Source organism: Pantherophis guttatus, chromosome 6, assembly GCF_059756535.1.
Source record: "Pantherophis guttatus breed Tessera chromosome 6, ASM5975653v1, whole genome shotgun sequence".
NCBI lineage: Eukaryota > Metazoa > Chordata > Lepidosauria > Squamata > Colubridae > Pantherophis > Pantherophis guttatus.
In genome coordinates, this window is record NC_142068.1 from 72,214,742 (window position 1) to 72,237,830 (window position 23,089).

A 23,089-nucleotide genomic window follows, 5' to 3' on the forward strand; every position below is an offset into this window, starting at 1 on the left:
GTCTTCAGTGCGCAGCGAAACACCCAGAGGTCAGAGATCTTACATATTTCCGGGGGCAGTTCATTCCACAGGGCTGGGGCTCCCCCTGGGTGTCGCCAGCCGACATAACTTGTCTGATGGTACTCTGAGGAGACCCTCTCTGTGGGAGCGAACTGGCCGGTGGGAGGCTATTGGTGGCAAAAGTCGGTCTCGAAGGTACCCTGGTCCTGTGCCATGGAGTGCTTTAAAGGTGGTGACCAACACCTTGAATCGCACCCGGAAGACCACTGGGAGGCAGTGCAGCTTGCGCAGGAGGGGTGTCACGCGGGCACAACGAGTTGCGCCCATAACCACCCGTGCGGCCGCATTCTGGACCAGTTGGAGCCTCTGAGTGCTCTTCAAGGGGAGCCCCATGTAGAGAGCATTACAATAGTCCAGCCGGGAGTTGACAAGGGCGTGAGTGACCGTGCGCAAGGTGTCCCGGTCCAGAAAGGGCTGCAACTGGCGAATCAGGCGGACCTGATAAAAGGCCCCCCTGGCCATGGCCGTCATATGCTCTTCTAAAGACAGCCGTGCATCCAGGAGGACACCCAGATTGTGAGCCCTCTCTTTGGGGGACGAAGATTCACCCCCAATAGTCAGCGATGGCACCTGCTGTCTATATCGGGACGCCGGTAGCCGCAGCCACTTGGTCATGGACGGGTTGAGTCTGAGCCTGTTCCTCCCCATCCAGACCCGCACGGCCTCCAGGCAGCGAGACATCACATCAAGGGCATCGTTGGGGTGGTCTGGGGTGGAGATGTACAGCTGAGTATCATCAGTGTACAGATGACACTTCACCCCAAAACCACGGATGATCTCACCCAGTGGCTTCACATAAATGTTGAACAGAAGGGGCGAGAGGACCGACCCTTGCGGCACTCCCCATGCGAGGTGCCTCAAGGTCGACCTCTGCCCCCCTGCCAACACAAACTGCGAGCGGTCGGAGAGGAAGGAGGAGAACCACCGCAGAACGGTGCCCCCTATTCCTAACCCCCTCAACCGCTGCAGCATGATACTATGGTCGATGGTATCAAAAGCCGCTGAGAGATCTAATAGGACTAGGACAGAGGAGCAACTCCTGTCCCGAGCCCTCCAGAGATCATCCACCAACGCGACCAATGTCGTTTCTATGCTGTACCCCTGCCTGAAGCCCGACTGGCACGGGTCCAGATAGATAGCTTCATCCAGGGTGTTACGTGGCAGGTGTTTGAGAGTTTAAATTCTAAAGCCCCAGAGCAGTTTAGCTTCTTCGTTTTCCATTACTTTGTCTATTTTATGGTCCCACCTGTCCCACTCTGCAGGCAGGCGGTATTTCTTACAGATCTTCCAATACACCATTGTTGCTACTTTGCCATGCCATTGCTTATAGTTAGTCTGTGTGATCTTGCAGCACATACCAGGTGGTCTAAGGTTAAAATTTTGGGGATTTTGGGATGAAACCACAGAGTCAGGTAGTGCATTCCAGGCATTGACCACTCTGTTGCTGAAGTCATATTTTCTGCAATCGAGTTTGGAGCCATTCACTTTAAGTTTGTATCTATTGTGTGCTCGTGTATTGTTGTGGTTGAAGCTGAAGTAGTCATTGACAGGTACAACATTGTAACAGATAATTTTATGAGCTACGCTTAGGTCATAATTTCTGGAATTTATCCCTTCATACTATAGACTAGTATAATATAGACTAGTATAATATCCACTGTTTCTTCAGCTTCTTTGCAAAGGTGGTATTTGCTATCTGTTGTTGTCTTCTCAGTTTTGGCTTTATATGGATTTGTTCTTAAGACTTGGTCTTGTGCAGTCAGAATTAGCCCCTCTGTTTCTTCCTTCAGTTTTCCCATTGCCAAGTCCTGTTGTTATCTACTTCATCTGCTACTTTTTTTGGTATTGACCCAGTAGTGAAAATGCTACTGGTTCGTCAGAATTGATAGTAAAAAAATGCTTTAAAAAGTAAAAAAAAAAAAAAAGTTCTGACCATCGCACATATTTTTTTACCATCACCAGTATTTTTTTACTACTGGTTCGGGCAAATAGGTAGTAAAAAATGCTTTAAAAAAGTTTTTTTTAAAAAGCATTTTTTTTAGTACCTATTGCCCGAACCAGTATTTTTGTGTAAAGTGTGATAGTTTGTTTTTGAGCTCTCTGTAACTCTGTGAGATTCCTCCTTGTTGCAGGGGCCATTTTGTGTGATATCCAGCTGCTTTTGCATTGTGTGTGAGTCAGTTGTGTAGCTTTTGTGTTATTTTTCTGTAAAGTGTGATAGTTGGTTTTCCTGATCACATGACCACCAAGCCACACCCACCCAGTCACATGACCACAAGCCACGCCCACAAAGCCACACCCACAGAACTGGTAGGGAAAATTTTTGAATTTCACCACTGTATTGACCAGGCAATACTTTGCCTTGCCATGTCTCTTTCCTATTCTTCATTTGGTCTTGTAAGCCAGTTTGATCTCTCTACAACTCAGTAAGCACACATGATATACTATCTTCAGTGCAACTTTTTCATTGTTATTCAGGCAATTCAGTCCTTTTTTCTTCAACTGTCTGGTGTACTTGCAATATTCCATGTCCATATTACTATTATTTTTATTATTATTAATCCTCTTATGTTTATACACCTAGTTTCAGTTTAAACACTTACGGTCATTAGCTGATGGGGGAAAAAAGAGAATAATAGCCTAGTAACAAGGGAAATTACAGTATTTAAAATCCGTAGTTAGCAGACTGGGTAGAATACATAGTGACAGAGGTAACTCACTAAATTAAGTCCGGATCTCTAAATCTATTTGATTTGTGGCAAAACTGGAAATAATCATTTTTTCCATGGCGATGCTACATTTCTTCATTTCTTCATTGGACATTCTAATTTTCCTTTGTTTAGGAAACTTTTGAAAAAGCAGTCACAAAAAGACTATTCTTTCCTTTAAAGGGCTATTTGTTTCCTTTATCTGTTCTTTCTGGGTGAAGAATATCAGCATGAGCTAATCTTCCTCAGCATCCAGACCTTCGAAATGAGTTTTGTTTACTCAGAAATTAGCTGCATAGTCACTTAAACTAAAGGCCATGTGATAAACCAAGCAAACCCCATCTGTGTCCCAGGAGTAATTGCTATATAAAGAATTTAATTGTCTTTTTTACAAGTGTAATCACTACTAGCTCTTTTCCCCAAGGTTGTACGTAGGCTGCTTTAGCATATCTGAAAAGATAGATTTAAGGCTGTCTTATCCTTCTAAAAGGGATGCAGTGGCTCAGTGGCTAAGACCCTGAGCTTGTCGATTGAAAGATCGGCAGTTCAGCGGTTCGAATCCCTAGTGCTGCATAACGGAGTGAGCTCCTGTTACTTGTCCCAGCTTCTGCCAACCTAGCAATTTGAAAGCACGTAAAAAATGCAAGTAGAAAAATAGGGAGCACTGTGTGCCTTTGGTGTTTAGTCATGCTGGCCACATGACCACAGAGACGTCTTTGGACAGTGTTGGCTCTTCGGCTTAGAAACGGAGTTGAGCACCGCTCCCTAGAGTCAGGAACAGAGTTATAAACATAAAATAGAAATACATTTGCTCCCCTATGGACTGTATTTCTTGATCACCACTGTGGATCAGTGATTTTCTCTTCTTAGAACAAGACCAGGGATAGCTCATTGGGGACAATATAAGTCTTCATACTTGCAACACTGAAAGATATACATGGAGTAAATATTAACTTTTAAAGCTTCGTTTAATTTCAGGGTTCCTCTTCTCCTCCTTTTTAAGAAATTGCTCTCAGGAATTAACCTATGCCAGGAAGAAAGAAAACAGCGGTTTTTGTATTGTAGAAATTTGCATAGCGAGAGAGACAACTCTATGCATTATTGTTCTCCTGTTTCAGGCACATTAGAGCAAAAGTTCATCTCACAGAATTTACCTCAGGCTACAGTGCACTGATGACGTACATGATGTACATGTGAAAGGTGACATGCCATGATATTTTGTGTGACATACCAGAGTTCACCAACTGTTGTCCCTGTTTGGGCTACCGAAGAAACTGATTGAGCTTGAATACCAGAAATACATAGCCCTGTGTCCTCCAGAGCTTAAAATTCTCATCATCCATATCAGTACATGATCTGTTATCTTCAGAATTGTGATTTTTGGCGACATGAGAGACCAACTTGTAAAATGCGAACATGGCAGCTGCATAGTTCAGTTGTTTTCCAACCACTGCACTGAGGTGCTGTTCTGTGTAACTAAGCTTAATTTCCCGGTGCAAGCACAGAGGTTATCTGCAACCACAATTTCCAACATGAACACATCATCAATGATTCTATGAAACATGAAGAGCATTGAATTATAACTGAATATGTAAAGAATTCTTTCTCTTTTGTTTGGGGGTAGGGAATTTTTTGCTAACTTAAAAAATATATTCTTAATATATTTTGAAAAATATATTCTCTTCCAGCTTATATTACTTTCATATTCTTTCCTTATCTGTCCTCACTTTTCCAGGGATGTCAACTTTTCGTTACAATATGTTGGCAACGTAATGCTTTAGGAAGAAAATTAATGTTTCTGTTTTCATTGTGTCATATCACTTTAACAGGAATGGTAAACACATGAATTTAATCATACTCAAGAAATCTGATTTTTGGTTATTTCTTCAAATAATAACCTGACTAAAGATCATGCATTAACTTCATTTTCTCAACAATTGTCCTTCCAATCATGAAGGACTTTTAATCATTTTTAAATTAGCTATTGAAAGAATAAATACATAATATGTTTAGCTTGAAATGTGTCTTAGTGGAACTCGCCTTTAAGTTAATACACTTTATAGCAGGGGTGTCAAACTCGTGTAATCATAGCATCATCACATGATGTATTGCGACTTTCCCCCCTTCGCTAAACCGGGCAAGGGCATGGGTAGCGCGTAATGCATCTGGCCCATGGACCACAAGTTTGACACCCCCCCCAGCTTTATAGCATTCAGAAATATCACACACTTCTCTGTGTTGTTTATGGTTCAGAGGAGGAAGAGGAGAAAAGAGGAGAAGAGAAGAAAAATCCTTCAATTGGTTGGAAATCCAAACAAATTTTTGTACTCAAAATCATTTTTTGCAAAATTTTGCAAAAAGGGGCATTTTTGCCCTCCCCCAGACCCCAGGAGCATTCTGCAGTCCTCCTAAACCCTCTGTGCGCCCCATTTTTCGCAAAAATGGGCAAAAAATAGGCCTGTTTTTGCGAAAAACGGGGCATGCAGAGAGGAGGGCAAAAACCTTTTTTTTTTGTACTTACCTCTTCGAAATCTTGGTGCGTCTTATATACCAGTGCATAGTCCGAAAAATATGGTAGCTATTCCAGACAGCATACTCTATCAGAGATAGACTTAAGCAGATCAAGGTATGAGTAATGGTGAGGTTTTGCTTGCCCTGTCCTATCTCATCCACTAATTTAAGTGCAACGAAAGATCGTCAGGATAAAAATAAAATCTGATTGCTTTATCACATAAGATTACAATGAGGGTATTATCTTGTCCATAAGATCAGGTAGTAAAATACATGGATTAGCCCTGATTCAGATGGCATGGAATCAAGCTATTGATTAGAACTGATCGATAAATGGGCTGTGCATAAAAAAAAGAGAGAAAAAATCAAAATGCAGTTGGTTACATTCCAGTACAAATTGCCTAAACAGAGGATGTTTGAGTACAACGTAATTGCTCTTCTAATCTTTTTCTTCATTCTCTAAATTACCAGGAAAACGGCAACTGCAGATGCAGAAGGAAGATACCCCATTTTCAAGCAATTTGAGGCTGCTTTGCATCAGCCTGCAGAACTGGTTTCTGCTGTGGCTTAAGCAGGATGAACAAACCAAAGAGGGATTTTCTCTTCTGCAAAAATAGTGACAGTTGTCCTCCTTAAAGTAATTGAGAAGACTACATGCAAACATTCTGAAGAAATGAAAGAAGTCGAGCTCTGGTCACGCAAGGAAGTGGCAGATTGGTTGTTGGAGAATGCAGTGCCCGAATACTGTGAACCGCTGAAGCATTTATCTGGGCGTGATTTGATCAACCTAACCAAGGCCGATTTTGAGAAACCCCCTTTGTCGCGAGTAACTTCTGACAGCGGGCAGCAGCTTTTAGACATGATAGAGACTTTGAAAATAGAACACCACATCGAGGCACACAAAAATGGGCACGCCAACGGCCACCTCAGCATCAGCACAGAAGCCCCAACCAGTGAAAATGGCTTCAGCAAAGCCCCCAAACCAAATGGGGTGCCGAATGGCTACAGGAAAGAAATGATAAAAATCTCCATGCCGGATCTGGAACGTTCTCAGTATCCTGTGGAGTGGGAGAAGACGTTTCTGGCTTTCCTTTATGCACTCTGCTGTTTCTTCCTGACCACGGTGACAATCTCAGTTGTCCACGAACGAGTGCCTCCCAAAGAGGAGGAGCCCCCACTTCCAGATGCTTTCTTTGATTACTTTAACCGGGTTCAATGGGCCTTTTCTATCTGTGAAATTAATGGTTTGATCCTTGTAGGACTTTGGTTAGTTCAGTGGCTGCTTTTAAAATACAAGTAAGTGAGTGATGGTTGCTCCTGATTTTATTTTTATAGACGCCTGCTTTAAATTGTGATTTTTCTGTGTTGGGGACTCTACTTAATGGTAAATCTGGGTCAAAAAAATATTAAAGTATACATGAAGGAAACTTGTGAGTGAAAATTAGAGCAACAACTGAATAAAATATGCTGCAGAATAATTATTTACACAATACAATGTGAACAATGCAATAATATTTATTTGATCAATAAATAAGCAAAATTTAGAAGAACAAAAATGGAGTGAAGGAAATACATTCAATGCCACACTAGCAACTAGCAAAATATATCACTTATTATAACATTCACTCCTCTACTACTATGTTGATATATTTGTTATCCAGATAATATGAATAGAAAACATTAATAGGTGTAAAATAAAAACTATATATCCCCTAACAGTTTATTAAATTAAGATGTATCAAATGGAAAGTAATGTTTTAAAACCAAGGTGAGTATGTTTTTAATCAGTTTTGTCTTATTTTTATTGTGGCAACCCAAAATTTAGCTATAGCACATGTAATGAATGGTTTCAGATCCTAAAGGAGAAGGTTCATATAAAATCCATTTGGATTTCCTGGAAATTTATCTGTTAGGGGCAAAATATAGATTTGCCTAATATCTCTGTAAAATTGACAGCATAATTACTTGTGAGATCGTTTCAACTTCCTTGTCATCACATAGGCTGATATGCTCAGTTACAGGGACTTTATTATTACTACTAAAATAGTAAAGTTTACTATTTACTTTTACCATTTTATTATACATGCTTTGAAGAAGTGCAGATTGAAGAATATTGAATCTAGCTTTAAAGGATGCAATTCTCAGTTTAGGGAGGGTTAGATTTAGCAAGTAACTTCTGCAAATCTGGATTCCCTAAGACATGGGTATTAAACTCACAGTCCACGGGCTGAATGCGTCATGTGCTGGCCACGCCCACCCCCATTTAGTGAAGGGGGGAAAAGTCCTGATACGTCACATGACGACGTGACGATGTGAGTTTGACACCCCTGCTCTAAGATGAGAGAGGAATGGCATCAGTGATGCCTTCAAGTGTGTGAAGAAGAAAATAAAATGGAGATCCAATTAGATTCTCCTGCATCATGGAGAAATGTGTTGTTCAGAGAAGCATTATGACTCTTTTGTATACTCCCTGCAATTCACGAGTTTTGGGGAAACTTTTATAGTGTGGCATTTCTGAGATGTGGGGTGAGGATAGGATATATAAAGTAGAGGAGGGGGAAGATTATCGTTATTCAAGAATATTTCTTGACCTCATCATAAGATTAGGACTTGGGTTTAAAAGAAGCAAAATACATACAGACTGTCCAGCCTCTATAATGTTACATCGGGATTTTTTCCTTGTTGAAAGCTTTCTCGGGACAGTTGTGATAAAATATGAGATATTTGGCAGTTTCATATAAGTGATAAATGTGCCCTGAATGGGACAGGGCAGGTGATTTTACACTAGTTAAAAGCCTATAAAGTTGAGTAAAATAGTTTTCAAAACTGGTTTATATCCAGACGAAGACTTTCACAATCTTCTTGTATTTATGTTGAAATTTGGATTTTCACTCGTAAATAGAAATCAGTGGAGTTCATGATTTCAAAGACCCAAAATGAAGATTTCAAAGACCCAAAATTAAGCCGGCAAACATATATGGAAGAAAGATTGAAAGCAACATAAAGTTGTTAATACCATTAATTTCAATTTCCTTCAGTTCGTCTTATGCTGAAAAATATTTTTCCTGGTTCTAAAAGAGAAATTTTGACAAAATGATTGAGAACAACATTGGATTACTGCCTTCACTCTGACATAATGTTGTATAATAAAAGTTGCATTATGTGATTTGTGAAAAAGCCAAATATTTGTTATGCAATCTCCAACTCGAAAAACATTTTGGAGTGCTTGCTTTTGAAATATGGCAATGTTTTGAGGGAGAGCATCCATTAATATTTCATATAGTGGTCTGGATCCAAGAAAACTGTATTATTAGTTTTGTACACTAAATGGAGGATTGGATAACAGCTTCCCTACATATTAGAGCCAAGCATTTTAGAGTCTTGCACAAAAAGTTTGTAAAATAACATTAGTGGTGAATTGTACATTGCCTTTTCAGTAGAAAGCATCTAAAAAGCTTTCCCAAAATAAATCTTCACAATCTGTTCAGCTTGATATTTATACTTGATATTTATTTTATATAGTTATATATATATAGTTATATATATTTATATGAATATAAATATATATAATGACATTCAATTGGCTGTTTTTGTATGTTGTCATACTACATAGATATTAACTAAAACCCCGTTGATTTCAATGATTGTGCTATACAAGTATGCTAAATCTGGAAACTATATCTGATTGAAAACATTTTACTATCAACTCTCCCAATTTTATTTTTTGATAACAATATGAAAGTGGCTTCTAGTTGTTTCCTTCTTAGATTTTAAAAAAACTTTCCAGTTTAACTTTCTGCCCTGGTATTTTTCGATGGTCATCATCCAAGTTCTAGCCACATTTTAAGCCTAATTGGGCTGCTTCAGAACATCTAAGATCAGTTAGGTACTGCTACTAGTTGGACTTGTTACCCATACTTCACTCTTAGACTGGAACGTTGTCTTCTAAAACTGTTAACAAAATTCAGAATAACTTTACACGAAGTAGTTACTGAGATTAAAGAAGAATCTGAGGAAATGTCTTCTATGTCTTGTAATAGTTAAGAATGTCTGAAGTTTTAAGTAGTCCAGAGGAACTAGAAAGAGGCCTTACAACTAAGTATTACATATTTATAAAAGCAATAGAGAGTTTATTTAAAACGAAATAAACATATTTAGTTTTAAGAAAATCATTTTGATGTCAATTTAAAAAAATGGCAAAAGGTCTCTAAACGGGGACTAAAGGCAGAATAACAGTTAGGAAGAAAAATCTCTTTTTTTTTCTTAGTGTAATTTGTTTTTTTCAACTGTTTTTTTCAGCTTCTTGTTATCCTAAAAATAAATGCACCACCATTAACTTGCATTGAAAAAATGCACAGTGAACTTACAAGCCCATAAAAACTTAAAAACCCATGAATGGGAGATAAATACATTTATTTGATTAGAGAAGACAGTGAATATGCATACAGCCCTTCTACTCCAGGGGTGTCAAAGTTGCGGCCCAAGGGCCAGATGCGTCACACGTTGGCCACGCCCAGTTTAGCAAAAGGGGAAAAAAAGTCACAATATGTCACGTGACACCGCCATGATGACACAAGATTGACACCCGTGCTCTACACCATTTTATTCCAGATTACACCCCATGCTGCATTCAGTAATTTTTTGCAGCTCTTTGGGAAAACTTCCAATAGTTCTGTTTTTGTTTTGTTTTTTGGTCGTGTAGAAAAGAAACCTAAGAACCAGATTTAACGTAGAAACAGTTTGCAGAATTTTCTTATGCTTTTGCTTACACTACAGTCTTCTTGCAACTATCCTGGTTCTGTGAAGTTGGAATATTTCATTTGATTTTGTTTTTAGTAGTTTTCGGCCTAAATGGAATAGTGCCTTGTGGAGAGCACTTTTTTTACAGTATTCTGAAGCACTTCAAATGATATATTACAATTCTCTCTATCTTTTCTTTCCCCCTTCAGGTCTATTATTGGCAGAAGATTTCTTTGTATAGTTGGCACATTGTACTTATACCGGTGTATTACAATGTATGTAACGACACTTCCAGTACCTGGCATGCATTTCAACTGTTCGCCAAAGGTAACTTCTTTTTGGTTTTGCTATCCTCATCTAACAACATTTTCCCCCATTTCCTTAGACATTCTGGAAGAGCTGGCTCAGAGTGACTAATGAATTTCTTACAAGGGGAAATTGGCTGAATTTTTTTCAAAGATAGTCAGTATTGCTTATTGCTTAATGTTGTGTTGATCAACCAGATGAACAGGTACTGTCAGGATTCAGTTATATATTTCTGTTATCCTGTCATGGCTTTTCGTTCAAAAGCAATCATTTGGTTATCACATTGAAATACACCCATGAAATACCCAGCTTAAAAGGCAAAAAAGACTGTCAAGAATTGATCTCATTCCTTAGGCAGGCCAGAGCGATACGGCATGTGAATTTCGAAGGAATTTATAAACTCCCAGTTACCATATTTGAATGTAGTGTGATAGAAATAACTGCAATCGATTTAGGGTAACATCCTTAATATCATTCCACAATTTATCATCCAGAAAAATTGCTTGATGGTTAGGAGAAGCACAAGACAGGTGGATACCTCCTTTGGATACATAGATGTAGAGCTAGACAGAGTTTTCTGTCTAGGCAAAAATTTTAAATAGACAAGGTGGAAGAGGTTTTCACAGCCCTCCAGAAGGTTAATTGGATGCGGCCCTCTGAATCTCCCAGGATAAATTGTTCCAAAGAATCTAGCAACCATGGAAAAGATGCTTCTTAGACATTCTGTACTATTTAACAACATTTAAGGGAAGAGGCCTGGATTGTGCCCATCCTATCTAATCTGATAGTGTAGTTGGCATACCAGTAGCATCACATGAGCCAATGATGAAGCCTTGAGAACTGCCAAGTGCCACTGCATGCTGGGTCAGGTGCAACTTCTGAGTGGTCTTCAACAGCAGCTCCATGCAAAGTACATTACAGTAACTAAGATTACTAAGGTTTGAGCAATGATGAGCAAGGCCTCCCAGTCCAGGAAGGGGCACAATTGGTGACAATCCAAAGCTGTGCAATGGCTGCCATAGTGACTGGAGACTCTCGGGTTGTAAGCGTATGTGAGCAACTTCATCCACATTTTTCTTTGAGATGTCAGCTAAATGGCATTGTTGTTTAGAATTTTCAAAGAAACATGATAAGTGAGTTAGTGACATTTTAACCTTGAAACTTTAGATACCTGTATAGGACATCTTTGGGTTTAAACCAGTATTTTCTTTCTGGATCATTGTAGTTTCTATTTTTATTGATATCATACAATGCCAATATATAGAAAAAGTACACATACCAATGAGGAGTGAATCTATTAAACTTGGCCCCTAACTTTGTGAGATTGGATTTGCCATACTTGGAGGATCTGTTTATTTCTATCCAAAAAGAGTAATATTCATTTCAATCATTTCTTGTTAATCAACATCCTTCTGCAAAAAAGATGTGTCAGTTCTCCCCACCTAAACAATGATTCAGACTTCTTGTTGTTATTTGACTGATTATAGTAGAGAAAGAAAGAAAATGATTGTGCTTCTCTGATATTTTAACCTATTTATATTGAACAATGAAAGTGATTTTAGGTTCCTACTTTCTGTTTGGATGAAACCATCACGACTAGAAAAAAAAAGTGGAAAGTCTGTGGTTATGCAACGAAAAGTTCCCTGTGCAATTTTCATAAGGGGTATCTGTGTTATAATTTTGAAACCTGTGAAGTAATTTGCGGTTCTGGAAAAGATTAGCAAACACGTTCTTGTAAAAGCTTTTGTATAGTGAACGTACCTCCCTCAAGCTTATGTTATAATCCATGAGCCTTTGTGTTGGGACAAAATTCTTTATTGCTATTTATTCCCACTGCTGCTTTGATTCATTCAGTGGCCTGGAAATTTAATTACTTGCAGTGCAGTGTTTTACAGTTAGACGCATTTGAACCTAACATGTTGATTTATCCCTTCCTCCTTTCTGAAGCTTTTTGGCGACTGGGAGTCACATATGAGAAGGATCATGAAGCTGCTTGCTGGGGGTGGTCTGTCAATCACAGGAGCACATGACATGTGTGGTGACTATCTATACAGCGGCCATACGGTGATGTTAACTCTGACATACCTATTTATCAAAGAGTGTAAGTACCTCCATTATTATTATAGAACAATATATGTTATTTGATTAATTGAGATCACCCTGCCAAGGTGCTGCCATTCACAAAGTTTTATACCTTATTATATATTTTTAAAAGAAGTATCTTTTAGGATATAACTCTCCCCAAAATAAAGCAACTCAGAGAAGATTTGTTAAGGATATTGATTTTTCAATGGTCTAAAAATATACAGTATAGATTGATGCAACAATGTTTTGTAATTGCTTTATATTATATTTGCTACATTGCACCTATTCTATCAGTAAAAGACTGTAGAGATTTTGAGTCATCCAGGTCATGATTGTCCTAAAGGTGCTACATCCGTCCATTCATCGCTATCCTGTCAGAGCTGAAGAAACTGCTTGGATGAGAAGTGAAACATCTTCAAAAGGAAAAAACAAAGTCCAGTTGCCTCCTGAAAAAGCACCTTTGGGATATTCTATCAGTATTTACTAAACTTTATGACAGCTAGTAACAGTTGCATGAATTGGACAAAAATTTTAATCATACAGAACTTGTTTCGTAGGAGTGACCTACAGGACTTCTTAATTTTCAGTAATTGCAAACAGTCCCGAATAAGATTTTTTCAAAGCTTCATACCAAGTTAGCCATCTTATAACTGAAGCAAATGAAAATTAGAATACTGTTGAAGCAACTGGAGTAACACAACAACTTTTTAGTTCTTACTGTTATGCGAGTAATATCCTTGTTGAATAACCACTTGTTCAGCAACCATTCAAAGTTATGGTGCTGAACAAGGGGGACTTAAGAACTGTTCCTTGTAGTGGCAGCCATCATAATGGTTCCCAAGTTCACACGATCATGATCCCGGTGCTTGTCAACTAGTTCACAGTTATGACATCACCGCATCCCACCGTTTGCTGGTGGTGCAGTGGTTAGAGTGCAGTATTGCAGGATAATTCTGCCGATTGCCAGCAGTTCAATCCTGACCGGCTCAAGGATGACTCAGCCTTCCATTCTTCCGAGGTCGGTAAAATGAGGACCGAGATTGTTGGGGGCAATATGCTGACTCTGTAAACCACTTAGAGAGGGCTTTAAAGCACTATGAAGCGGTGTGTAAGTCTAAGTGCTATTGCAATGTGATTTCCATTTACGACCTTCCCAATTGGCTTCTGACAAGCAATGTCAATGCAGAAGCCTGTGGGAAGTTGCAAATGGTGATCATGTGATCGTGAGACACTTTTGACTACATGGTATTTTTACTTTTACTTTACTTTTATTTAATTTGTATACTGCCCTTCTCCCGAAGGACTCAGGGCGGTGAACAGCCAACAATAAAATACATACATACAAAATTTAAAAAACAGAACTAAAATCAAATTAAATAATTTGGCCTAGACAGATTAAAACCCCAATCAATTTAAAACAGATTTAAACTTTGAAAATTAAAAGATATTGAAAATATTAAAATTGTTTAAAAATTGTTTAAAAAGAGGGAGAAATTTAGGCCAGGCCCGCCTGGTGAAATAAAAAGGTCTTTAGAGTGCAGCGGAAGGTGCGCAGATCCGGGATCCTCCGTATCTCCGGAGGGAGCTCATTCCAGATAGTAGGTGCCCCACAGAGAAGGCTCTCCCCCTGGGGGCCGCCAGTCGACATTGTTTGGCCGACGGCACCCGGAGGAGCCCCTCTCTATGAGAGCGTACCGGCCGGTGGGAGGCTATTGGTGTAGTAGGCAGTCCCGCAAGTACTCAGGTCCTGAGCCATGGAGTGCTTTAAAGGTGGTAACCAAAACCTTGAAGCACACCCGGAAGACCACCGGGAGCCAGTGCAGCTCGCGCAGGAGGGGTGTTACATGGGAGCGCCATGTCGCTCCCATTACCACCCGCGCGGCCGCACTCTGCGCCAGTTGGAGCCTCCGGGTGCTCCTCAAGGGGAGCCCCATGTAGAGAGCGTTACAATAGTCCAGGCAGGAGGTGACGAGGGCATGAGTGACAGTGCGTAAGGAGTCCCGATCCAGAAAGGGACGCAATTGGCGAATCAGGCGAACCTGATAAAAAATCCTCCCGGTCACGGCCTATTTGCCTAATGACAGCAACTGGGACTGCCAGAACTGCTTTGTAAGTTGGCATAGTCACATAAAATCATGCTTTACTACTGCATTGCTTAGCGATGTAATTGCTGGTTTCAATTATCACTGTTAACTGAGGACAACCTATAATGTTTTCTGTTCTACTTAATCAAGAAGTGGCACTTATAAACTTGTTATCCTCTCATAAGACACTGAGTGGAATCCACTGGTCTTCCTTCACTGATAAAAACCTCCCATCAGCAGAATGTGGAGACGAAAATTTATTTCTTGTATGCTCCCTCCAAATCTCCACAAGGTTGGAAAGGCCTCTGTGGAGTACATTCTGAAGAATTTGAAGATCAAGAGGAATAAATAAAACAATAAAATTACCATTCCTGTTTTGCTGATCGAAGCTTTCTGTTGATTCCATCCAGTCATTTTTAGAATATGCACAGAGAAATTAATTCAGGGGCAGAACGTGCAGAAATGAGATTAATTTAACCACGATTTTTTAACCAAAAATCAAGCTGTGCTATAGATTGAACATTTATATTTAAACTTCATAAATTAGCAATCCAATTATTGCTGTATCTAGCTGACTTGTTAAAATGTCAGTCACGATAGTATTCTACAGGGTGGGCCATGCTTGCATTTAAAATGGAATGCTTATAAATTAAATATCTATTACTAGGTGTAATAAAATATTCGTAATAAATGAACCATTAATACTGAAAACATTCAGTTCATCCTTATGGGGTTTTTTATATCAAAAATTACATCAATTGGTAATCGCATTCCAATAAGAGGGGATTTTAATATTTCTCAAGGGGTAATAGGAATGAGAGATTAATCTTTTCTTTTACCCTTAGAAAGTCCATTTCATCCACTTGCTTTGATCCTGATCCTGTTCCAAACTTTTCAAACTTCAAATTGAAATGCTGTGGAGATTCAACTCTTGGAAAAGTTTTTTAGACAAAAGTTATATCTCATTCTTTTTTACCTTTGTCAGTAATACAGCATGACAGGGCCTTAGAAGCTATAGTCCTTGATACGAGAGCATAAATTGCCAGCGAATAAAAGGAAGCACAAATACCTTAGTTATTCTTTTCTCTCCAAACCTCTCAACTTGGTTGGGGAAATATGTGGGTTTGGAAATAGAGAATTTGTAATCCAATACTTGGATTATGAAACAGCAAAATAACACTGTAATGGCATTAACAATACATATTTTCAGTTGAGATCTCATTTGAATGGTGACAGTTTTCTCCAAAACACTCCATGTTTATCAAAGTGGATTTAGGATCATTTCAGGTTGTGGAAATCATAGAATCATAGGATTGGAAGATGTCTTGGACTGGGCCTTTTAGTCCAATCCTATGCATATGGCAGGAATCTCATACTTGCTCGAATTAATGGTTCTCCAATTTTTGCTTAAAACACCTCCCACAATGGAGCACTTATGGTTCCAGATGGCAAATATTTCTGCTTAATACAGAGGTGGGGAACTATGGCCCCTTTATGACTTGTGGACTTCAACTCCCAGAATTCCTGAGCCAGAGTGAATTCCCCACTCCTTGCTTAATAACTCTCAGAGTCAGCAAATTCTTCCTTCATTTGATTTTGAATCTTCCTCTACAAAACACTTACCCATCGGAGCTACAAAGAATTAGTCCAGATCATCTTCCTTATGATAGCCCCTCAAGTATATGAAGACTGCTGTTATGTGCCTTTCTTTTCTGCATATCACTTGCAAGAAGCACTTATACGTATGTACCACTTCATAGTGCTTTACAGCCCTTTCTAAGCGGTTTACAGAGTCAGTATATTGCCCCCAACAATCTGGGTCCTCATTTTACTGACCTCGGAAGGATGGAAGGCTGAGTCAACCTTGAGCTGGTCAGGATTGAACTCCTGGCAGTGGAATGCAGTGTTAGCCTGCAATACTACATTTTAACCACTGCGCCACCATGGCTCACCCCGTTCTACTTGGGAATGATCTTGTTTTCAGAATAGCAAACATTTTAATTTCTGTGCATGAAGATATTTTGTGTTTAAAGAATTCATGAATTAAGGCCCCTATGTTTTTCCTTATTTTCAGATTCACCTCGGCGATTCTGGTGGTATCATTGGATTTGCTGGGCTCTCAGCATAGTCGGGATGTTCTGTATTCTTTTAGCTCATGATCACTACACTGTGGATGTGGTGGTGGCTTACTACATTACTACAAGACTTTTCTGGTGGTATCATACCATGGCCAATCAACAAGTGAGTTTCTTTCTTTCCCCTGTAAAAATGAATTATTATCTGGGTCTAGCTTGCTCAAGCCCAGTCCAATATAATGATCATTTCAGCACAAGCTTATTTTCTGGCTGCATCCCTCCTTCCTACAGTACCACGTGTATAGTTTAATCTCTTCCTTGAAGGATTAGGGTTTTTTTTAGGTTAAGATTAAAATGCAGGTAGTCCTTGACTTACAACACTGTATTTATTGACAGTTCAAAATTACAACGGCATGAAAAGAGTGATTTATGACCATTTTTCACACTTATGACCATTGCAGCATCCTCATAGTCATGTGCTCAAAATTCAGATGCTTGGCAATTAACTCATATTTGGGATGGTTGCAGTGTCCGGCCGTCCTGTGATCCCCTTTTGCAATTTTCTGACCACCAAAGTCAATGAAGCCAGATTCACTTAACAACCATGTTACTAAATTAACAATTGCGGTGATTCACTTAACAGCTGTGGCAAGAAAGGTCGTAGAATGGGACAAAATTCACTGAACAACTGTCTCGCTTAGCAACAGAAAGTTTGGTCTCAGTCATGGTCCTAACTCAAGGACTATGTGTAAAGGACTGGACAAGAATTGGGGCAGTAGATAAGGCCATGATATTGGACTGTGCATAAACATTTTTTTGCAGAAACTGGAGCCCTTGTGGCCATTCCCTCTTCCCAAATTATTTGGGGGATTGATCTGCTGGATATTGGGTAACAAGTCAATGTTTTCTCATACCTCAGTCATTCTAAGGTAGCTGGGAGGAAGAATAGGCTGAAAGACCCATTTCAGCAAGTTGGGAAGCCACGAGTTTTAACCCATCACACAGCTGGTGACTGAAGGCCTCACATGAGTCACCCACAAATAACATTTCTGTAAGAATTGTGGAAGAAAGGGGAAAGATTGTTCCTAAAGTAGAAAAGTGCTATGCTGTTAAATAAACAACACGCACAGTGAACTTGTCTATTTTATAACTTTGAGTTTTATAATTAGACTCATTTTTGTTCATAGGAAAAAGAAATCTTAAGTAAGTGTTATATGTGTCATAAGACTAAGTCCATTATTGTTTCCTTGATAATGGTCTCTGTTTGAAATAACAGATAATTTGTCAAGTTAGCTTTTGATGCCACTATCATCATCTTGAATTTAGTCATAAGACTAAATCTCATAATAACATGATGCAAGTGATAAAATATGTTCTGAAAACTGTGCTTACTGAATGAATATTGATCTGCTTCCTGTTACTTATGAAGTTATGTACTTCAGTGTAACTTTAAAGGTAATTGAACTTCCTCAAGCTTATTTAGAGCCTCTTTCTATGTAACAGAAAAACTAGGAGGCAAGGGTAAACAAGACAGTTGAAGATCATCCTTCAGGGCTTCTGATGTATTATCTGCAAAACGAACTAGGACCTCTGTTTGGAAAGTAAATGTGTTTGGTAGAGATAATATAGGAGCCCAAGGTTTCCCAATTTGCAGAATAGTCCTCTATTGAGTGTTAGGCTGAGCCATATGTTTTTGGCAGCATGTAAAAGTGCAGTGACAGTTGCTTAATAGCAATAGCACTTAGACTTAGATACACTTCACCGTGCTTCTCCCGTGGAGCTGTGGAATAGTCCAAAAATGGGTTGCTACAGTCGGATCTGCCTGGAGACTGAGTCATATTTTTTCAGCCATACCTCCTGTCTTCCTCCCTCAGGCCCAGTTTCAACTCAGTCGGCCTAAGAGAGACATTTCCTTGCAGATCATCTGATCGCAATCCATTTCTGTACTATTACAGCATTCAGGTTTTTTCTTTCAGTTTCTTGATTTTTCAGCCTAATTTCTTATTCTTTACGGAGCAGCCCCACGAGACCAGCTAAGTCCGTGCTGGCTAGTCCAGCTTAGCTGGCAACGGCACCAGGGCCCGAGGCGTGGGCCAGCTGTCAGGCAGCCCCACGCAGCGAGATTTTCGGATTGCCACGTTGCCATTCTTCCGAACGCGGCTGAGTCAACCTTGAGCCGGTCAGGATTGAACTGCTGCCAATTGGTAGAGTTAGCCTGCAGTACTGCATTCTAACCACCACGGCTCTTAAGGTCTGCAGTTACTCATGTCTTAAGTAACTCTTACAGTATCTGATCACATGGCCTACTCCAAATCAGTCTGAACCACAATTAATAGAATGTTTTTTAAAAAAATCTCCTTGCAGAGATGTTTTGTCATCTCTTCTGACTCTGAAATCGAATCAATAGGTCACAGTTTATTCATCTCTGCTGCATTTAGCATGCAGAGTTCAGCCCTACTTCTTGCTCATTTTTCAGGCTAGTCTGAAATCAAAGTTACTTGCTTTCTATCTCTTGGCTAGTCCACCCAACTGTACTGGAAACAAGCCACCACCAGAACGGAATAAAGCGGTATCTATCTATTCACTTCTATTGAAAACTTCAGGATTTTGCTTAATTGCATTTGCTATTGAAAGAAAGTAACTGGTTTAAGGGTACTTTGTTGATTTAATGTCTAAGGCAAGATTAGAATTCATAGTCTCTTATGGTTTCTAGCCTGGTGCCTTTAATCACTGGCTCTCTTATGTTGGTTAAGGCCCCTGAAATTCCAGACATACAAAGATAGACATACACACAGGCATTATGTATATTCAGATGTCGATGTTTAGATGCCTGTACATTTTTGTATTTATTAACAAAATTTATAAGACTACCAAACTCGTACAACCTTTCCTTCTTTCCTTCATTAGTTTTACTGTATTCCATCCCATTCTGTTTTTACAATAAGAGTTGTTAGAATCACTAGCACTTACCACTTTCTGTAACCTGCTTCCTCTTGTGCCTTGTATAAATTGTGGGGTGTTTTTTTTGTGGGAGGGAGGTGTTTAGAAGTAATGAATAAAAGTAAGAAACACCACTGTTTATGGAGGGAGCTCCCAGCCACAATCTCTCTTCACCTCCTCTAATAATCCCATTTTTTAAAAAAGGACAACAGTAGTTCTGTATTGGAAGGGCCAGATGAGAAGATCTTTACCTAACAACAGTATGAATTTCACTAGAAAGGTTCATGGGTTTCCTGAAGAACAAATTCATTATTCTGAGTGCTGTTAACTAAATAGCTTATTTATAATTTTTTATTTCAGGTGCTAAAAGAAGCTTCTCAGACTAATCTTCTTGCACGGGTGTGGTGGTACAGACCCTTCCAGTACTTTGAAAAGAATGTCCAAGGCATTGTACCACGTTCCTATCATTGGCCTTTTTCCTGGCAGGCTTTGCATCTGGGCCGGTCAGCAAAATACAGCAAACTGGTGAATGATACATAACAAATAACAATAAGGAGATGGCGAGAGAACTGTCCAAAAGTGCTCGGAACTCCCCTTGATGTGACGCCATAGCAATTGAACTGGTCCCTTAATTCTACCTTTTAACCCTTACCTTGACTTTAATCTCTTACCTGGTAAGCACTGTGATAACTTTTTTTTCTCCAAAGGATCTGCGATGGACAACAATAAAGTTACGGTAACTTATCATGCACTGTATACATTTCTTGTTAATAGATTGTGGATTTGCATTGCTCATCACCATATTTCTTTGTATATGATGCAGCAACATAACAAAAAAAATGCTTTTATATCATAAGTTCTGGTCTTTCCAGTCAAATCTGGGAATGAAGCATATTATTTTCTTGGGAAAACATAATTTTCATATCTCTTGCCCCAAAGATTGGGCTGTAAGCCATTTTCTAGCAAATGTCTATATGAAGGTTTCTAAATACCTGACTGGGATAAATATACAGAAATCTTTCTATCTGTTTCACTGAAGCTACAAATGATAGACACAGAAAGGTTTGGTAATCATTGATTTTGTAAATCTGCAGTGACGGTGTCAAACGGTGCAAAAAAAAATTATTCTGTTGTAAAGTGATTTTCTAAGTATTTCCTAACTTTATTTTTCAAAAGATAATGCATTCAAATGAATTCTAAAAAGGTTTTTACATGATAGAGAAAAGAGTTAAACTTAAAAAAAAATGCTTCTTGGGAGAAAGATTTGTCTGTTCTTAGTGCCTTTCTTGTCTTGATAGTATGGTCAGTAGGCAGTCTTTACAAACTTTTGTTTAAAATAAAGTATTCCACAAAACCAAGATTATACGTATTGTACACATTATCAAATTTTATATCTAAATTAAACTGGAAATCTGTTTGCAATATTCAGATGACTGAATTGGGCGGGTGGGTGGAGGGGGAGAAATCTAATATGATAATCATGTCTTCACACTTTGTGAGCAGGTTAGAATGAAATATACTATTTAAATTATTTTATTGTCTACTCCATACATGGATTTTTAACTATAGCAAGAAAACAGCCATGACTTCCTTATTATGAGTTTATTTTTCAAAGTATAAACAAATAAAAAGTATAAACAAATAAAAATAAATTCAAATTATAAACAATGTCTGATCCCTAAATGAAAATATTGTTGAAAAACAATTGATTTATTTAAAAACAGGTATGTGCAGAAACTGCATGTAACTCTAAAATTTTAAATCCTGCCATACATACTTTGTTTGAGGGAAGTATTCTATCCTATACTTGCCAATGTGCAGAAGAAAAATAGTTTTTTAAGAATGAAGAAGCATATATATATCTATATCTATATAAATATATATATATATTCATTCTGTATTTTACGTGAAGCAGAATTATCTTCTGTAGGGTTTTTGTGTGTTCAAAAAGGTGAAATTTGTATTGTAAAACAATAACGGTGAAGGAAAATAAAAGGCTTTTAAAGAAGCAGTGTCCTTAGTTTGTTAAATGCAACAAGCAAAAAAACCAAAGCAAAGCTCAGAAAAGCACACATCTGATCTATATTAAAAGGAGCTCTATATATTATATATTATTATTGTCTACTTAACATTGGAAAAAATGGAGAAGGAACCATAGAAGGTACGTATCTGTATGTGGACACACCTGTGCCTCCAAGGCACTGTTAACTCTGGCAACTGTATGGACAAGACCCTGGAGTTTTCTTGGCAAGATTATGGAAGTGATTTGTCCTTGCCTCCTCCTTCCTGTGGCTGAGAGCGAGAGTGATGGTCACCCAGCTGGTGTTATGTCCAAGATGAAATTAGAACTCCCAGTCTCCCAGTTTTTCACCTCTTGCCTTAACTATTACACCAAAGTGGCTCTCCCAGATGCTGCTACAAATTGTCAAATTTTGGTGACAATATTTTAAACGATAAAAAGCTTGTCAAACTATAGAGAACTCTTCAAATCATGCTAAAAATGATGGAGAATGGGATAGATTTTAATATCTATCTTTTTTACAATCTGTAAAACCCAGCATGTTCCCTAGGACAAAATAATAGTATTTTATAAATAGCTTAAAAAAGAAAATCCAGTCACATTCTGAAAAACAAAATCACCACCAGACAAGAGCAACTGTAAATAACATGGATCTGGGTAGATTGGAATTCTGGCTAAATGAGTTATTAGCTATAACCAGGCATTTTTATAAGGGAAAAATGTGAATTAATGTTACAGGGGTTTCTTTACCACAGGGACAAAGTCTTTGTTCAAATGGAATGCTCTAGAGTTTCCTTGCAAAACTGGATGTTGGAAGGACATTACAGCTTGCTAGAGTTAGGATTTCTCTGAATTTTGGGACAATTATTTCGCTTAAATACCTATAGTTTAAAATGCTATAATTATTCAGTTCATAATTATGCCACCGAGAACGATTATACAATGTCTCTGCCCACCTTTTGCATATTGTCAAGTTAAAAAAGAGATTTTAATTATATAGTTAAGTTATTCTGAGGTGTCTATGGAGATTCTCGGTCATCCAAGTCATGGTTGTCCCAAAAGTGCTTTTTCAAGAGGCAACTGTACTTCCTTTGTTTTTCCTTGAAGAAGTTTCGCTTCTCATTCAAGAAGCTTATTTAGTACTGAACTGAACTGAACTGAACTGAACTGAACTGAACTGAACTGAAGAAGCTTCTTGGATGAGAAGCAAAATGTCTTCAAGGAGAAAAAAAAGTTATTCTGAGATCTTTCCCAATTTTAACTCTAAACTTATTTTGCACCTCTTAAAAATACACCTAAGGGAAAGAGAAAAAAATTATGGAAGTAAAAAATGTATGGAAGAGATAAATATGCACAGGCAAATCTTACCAATAAAATGCATCATGTTGTATTTGAGCTCATTAAAAAAGAAACCCTACTGGTTACTTCTTTTGATTCTTTCATTTCTTCTTCTTGTGCCATATCCATCATTGCATGTTAGCGATCATGTTGGCAATTCTATTTTTGTCAACAATCATGTGAAAAAGTGCTGCTGAGTTTTGTCCCTTAGATTTTGAAGCC

General features: G+C 38.5%; 1 protein-coding gene across 2 annotated transcripts in view; it reads left to right on the forward strand.

Annotated features, from left to right (window-relative positions):
- The window catches only part of SGMS1 (sphingomyelin synthase 1), a 76,919-nt gene extending 56,665 nt beyond the window's left edge, over nt 1–20,254 (forward strand). For both annotated transcript variants that reach the window (XM_034425949.3, XM_034425950.3), the window contains 5 exons: nt 5,751–6,575; nt 10,229–10,346; nt 12,273–12,426; nt 16,569–16,735; nt 19,870–20,254. In XM_034425949.3, coding sequence (XP_034281840.1) covers nt 5,953–6,575; nt 10,229–10,346; nt 12,273–12,426; nt 16,569–16,735; nt 19,870–20,049 — 1,242 coding nt within the window. In that variant the 5' untranslated portion in view covers nt 5,751–5,952 and the 3' untranslated portion in view covers nt 20,050–20,254. The remainder of the gene's footprint in view (nt 1–5,750; nt 6,576–10,228; nt 10,347–12,272; nt 12,427–16,568; nt 16,736–19,869) is intronic.
- Nucleotides 20,255–23,089: the final 2,835 nt, after the last annotated feature.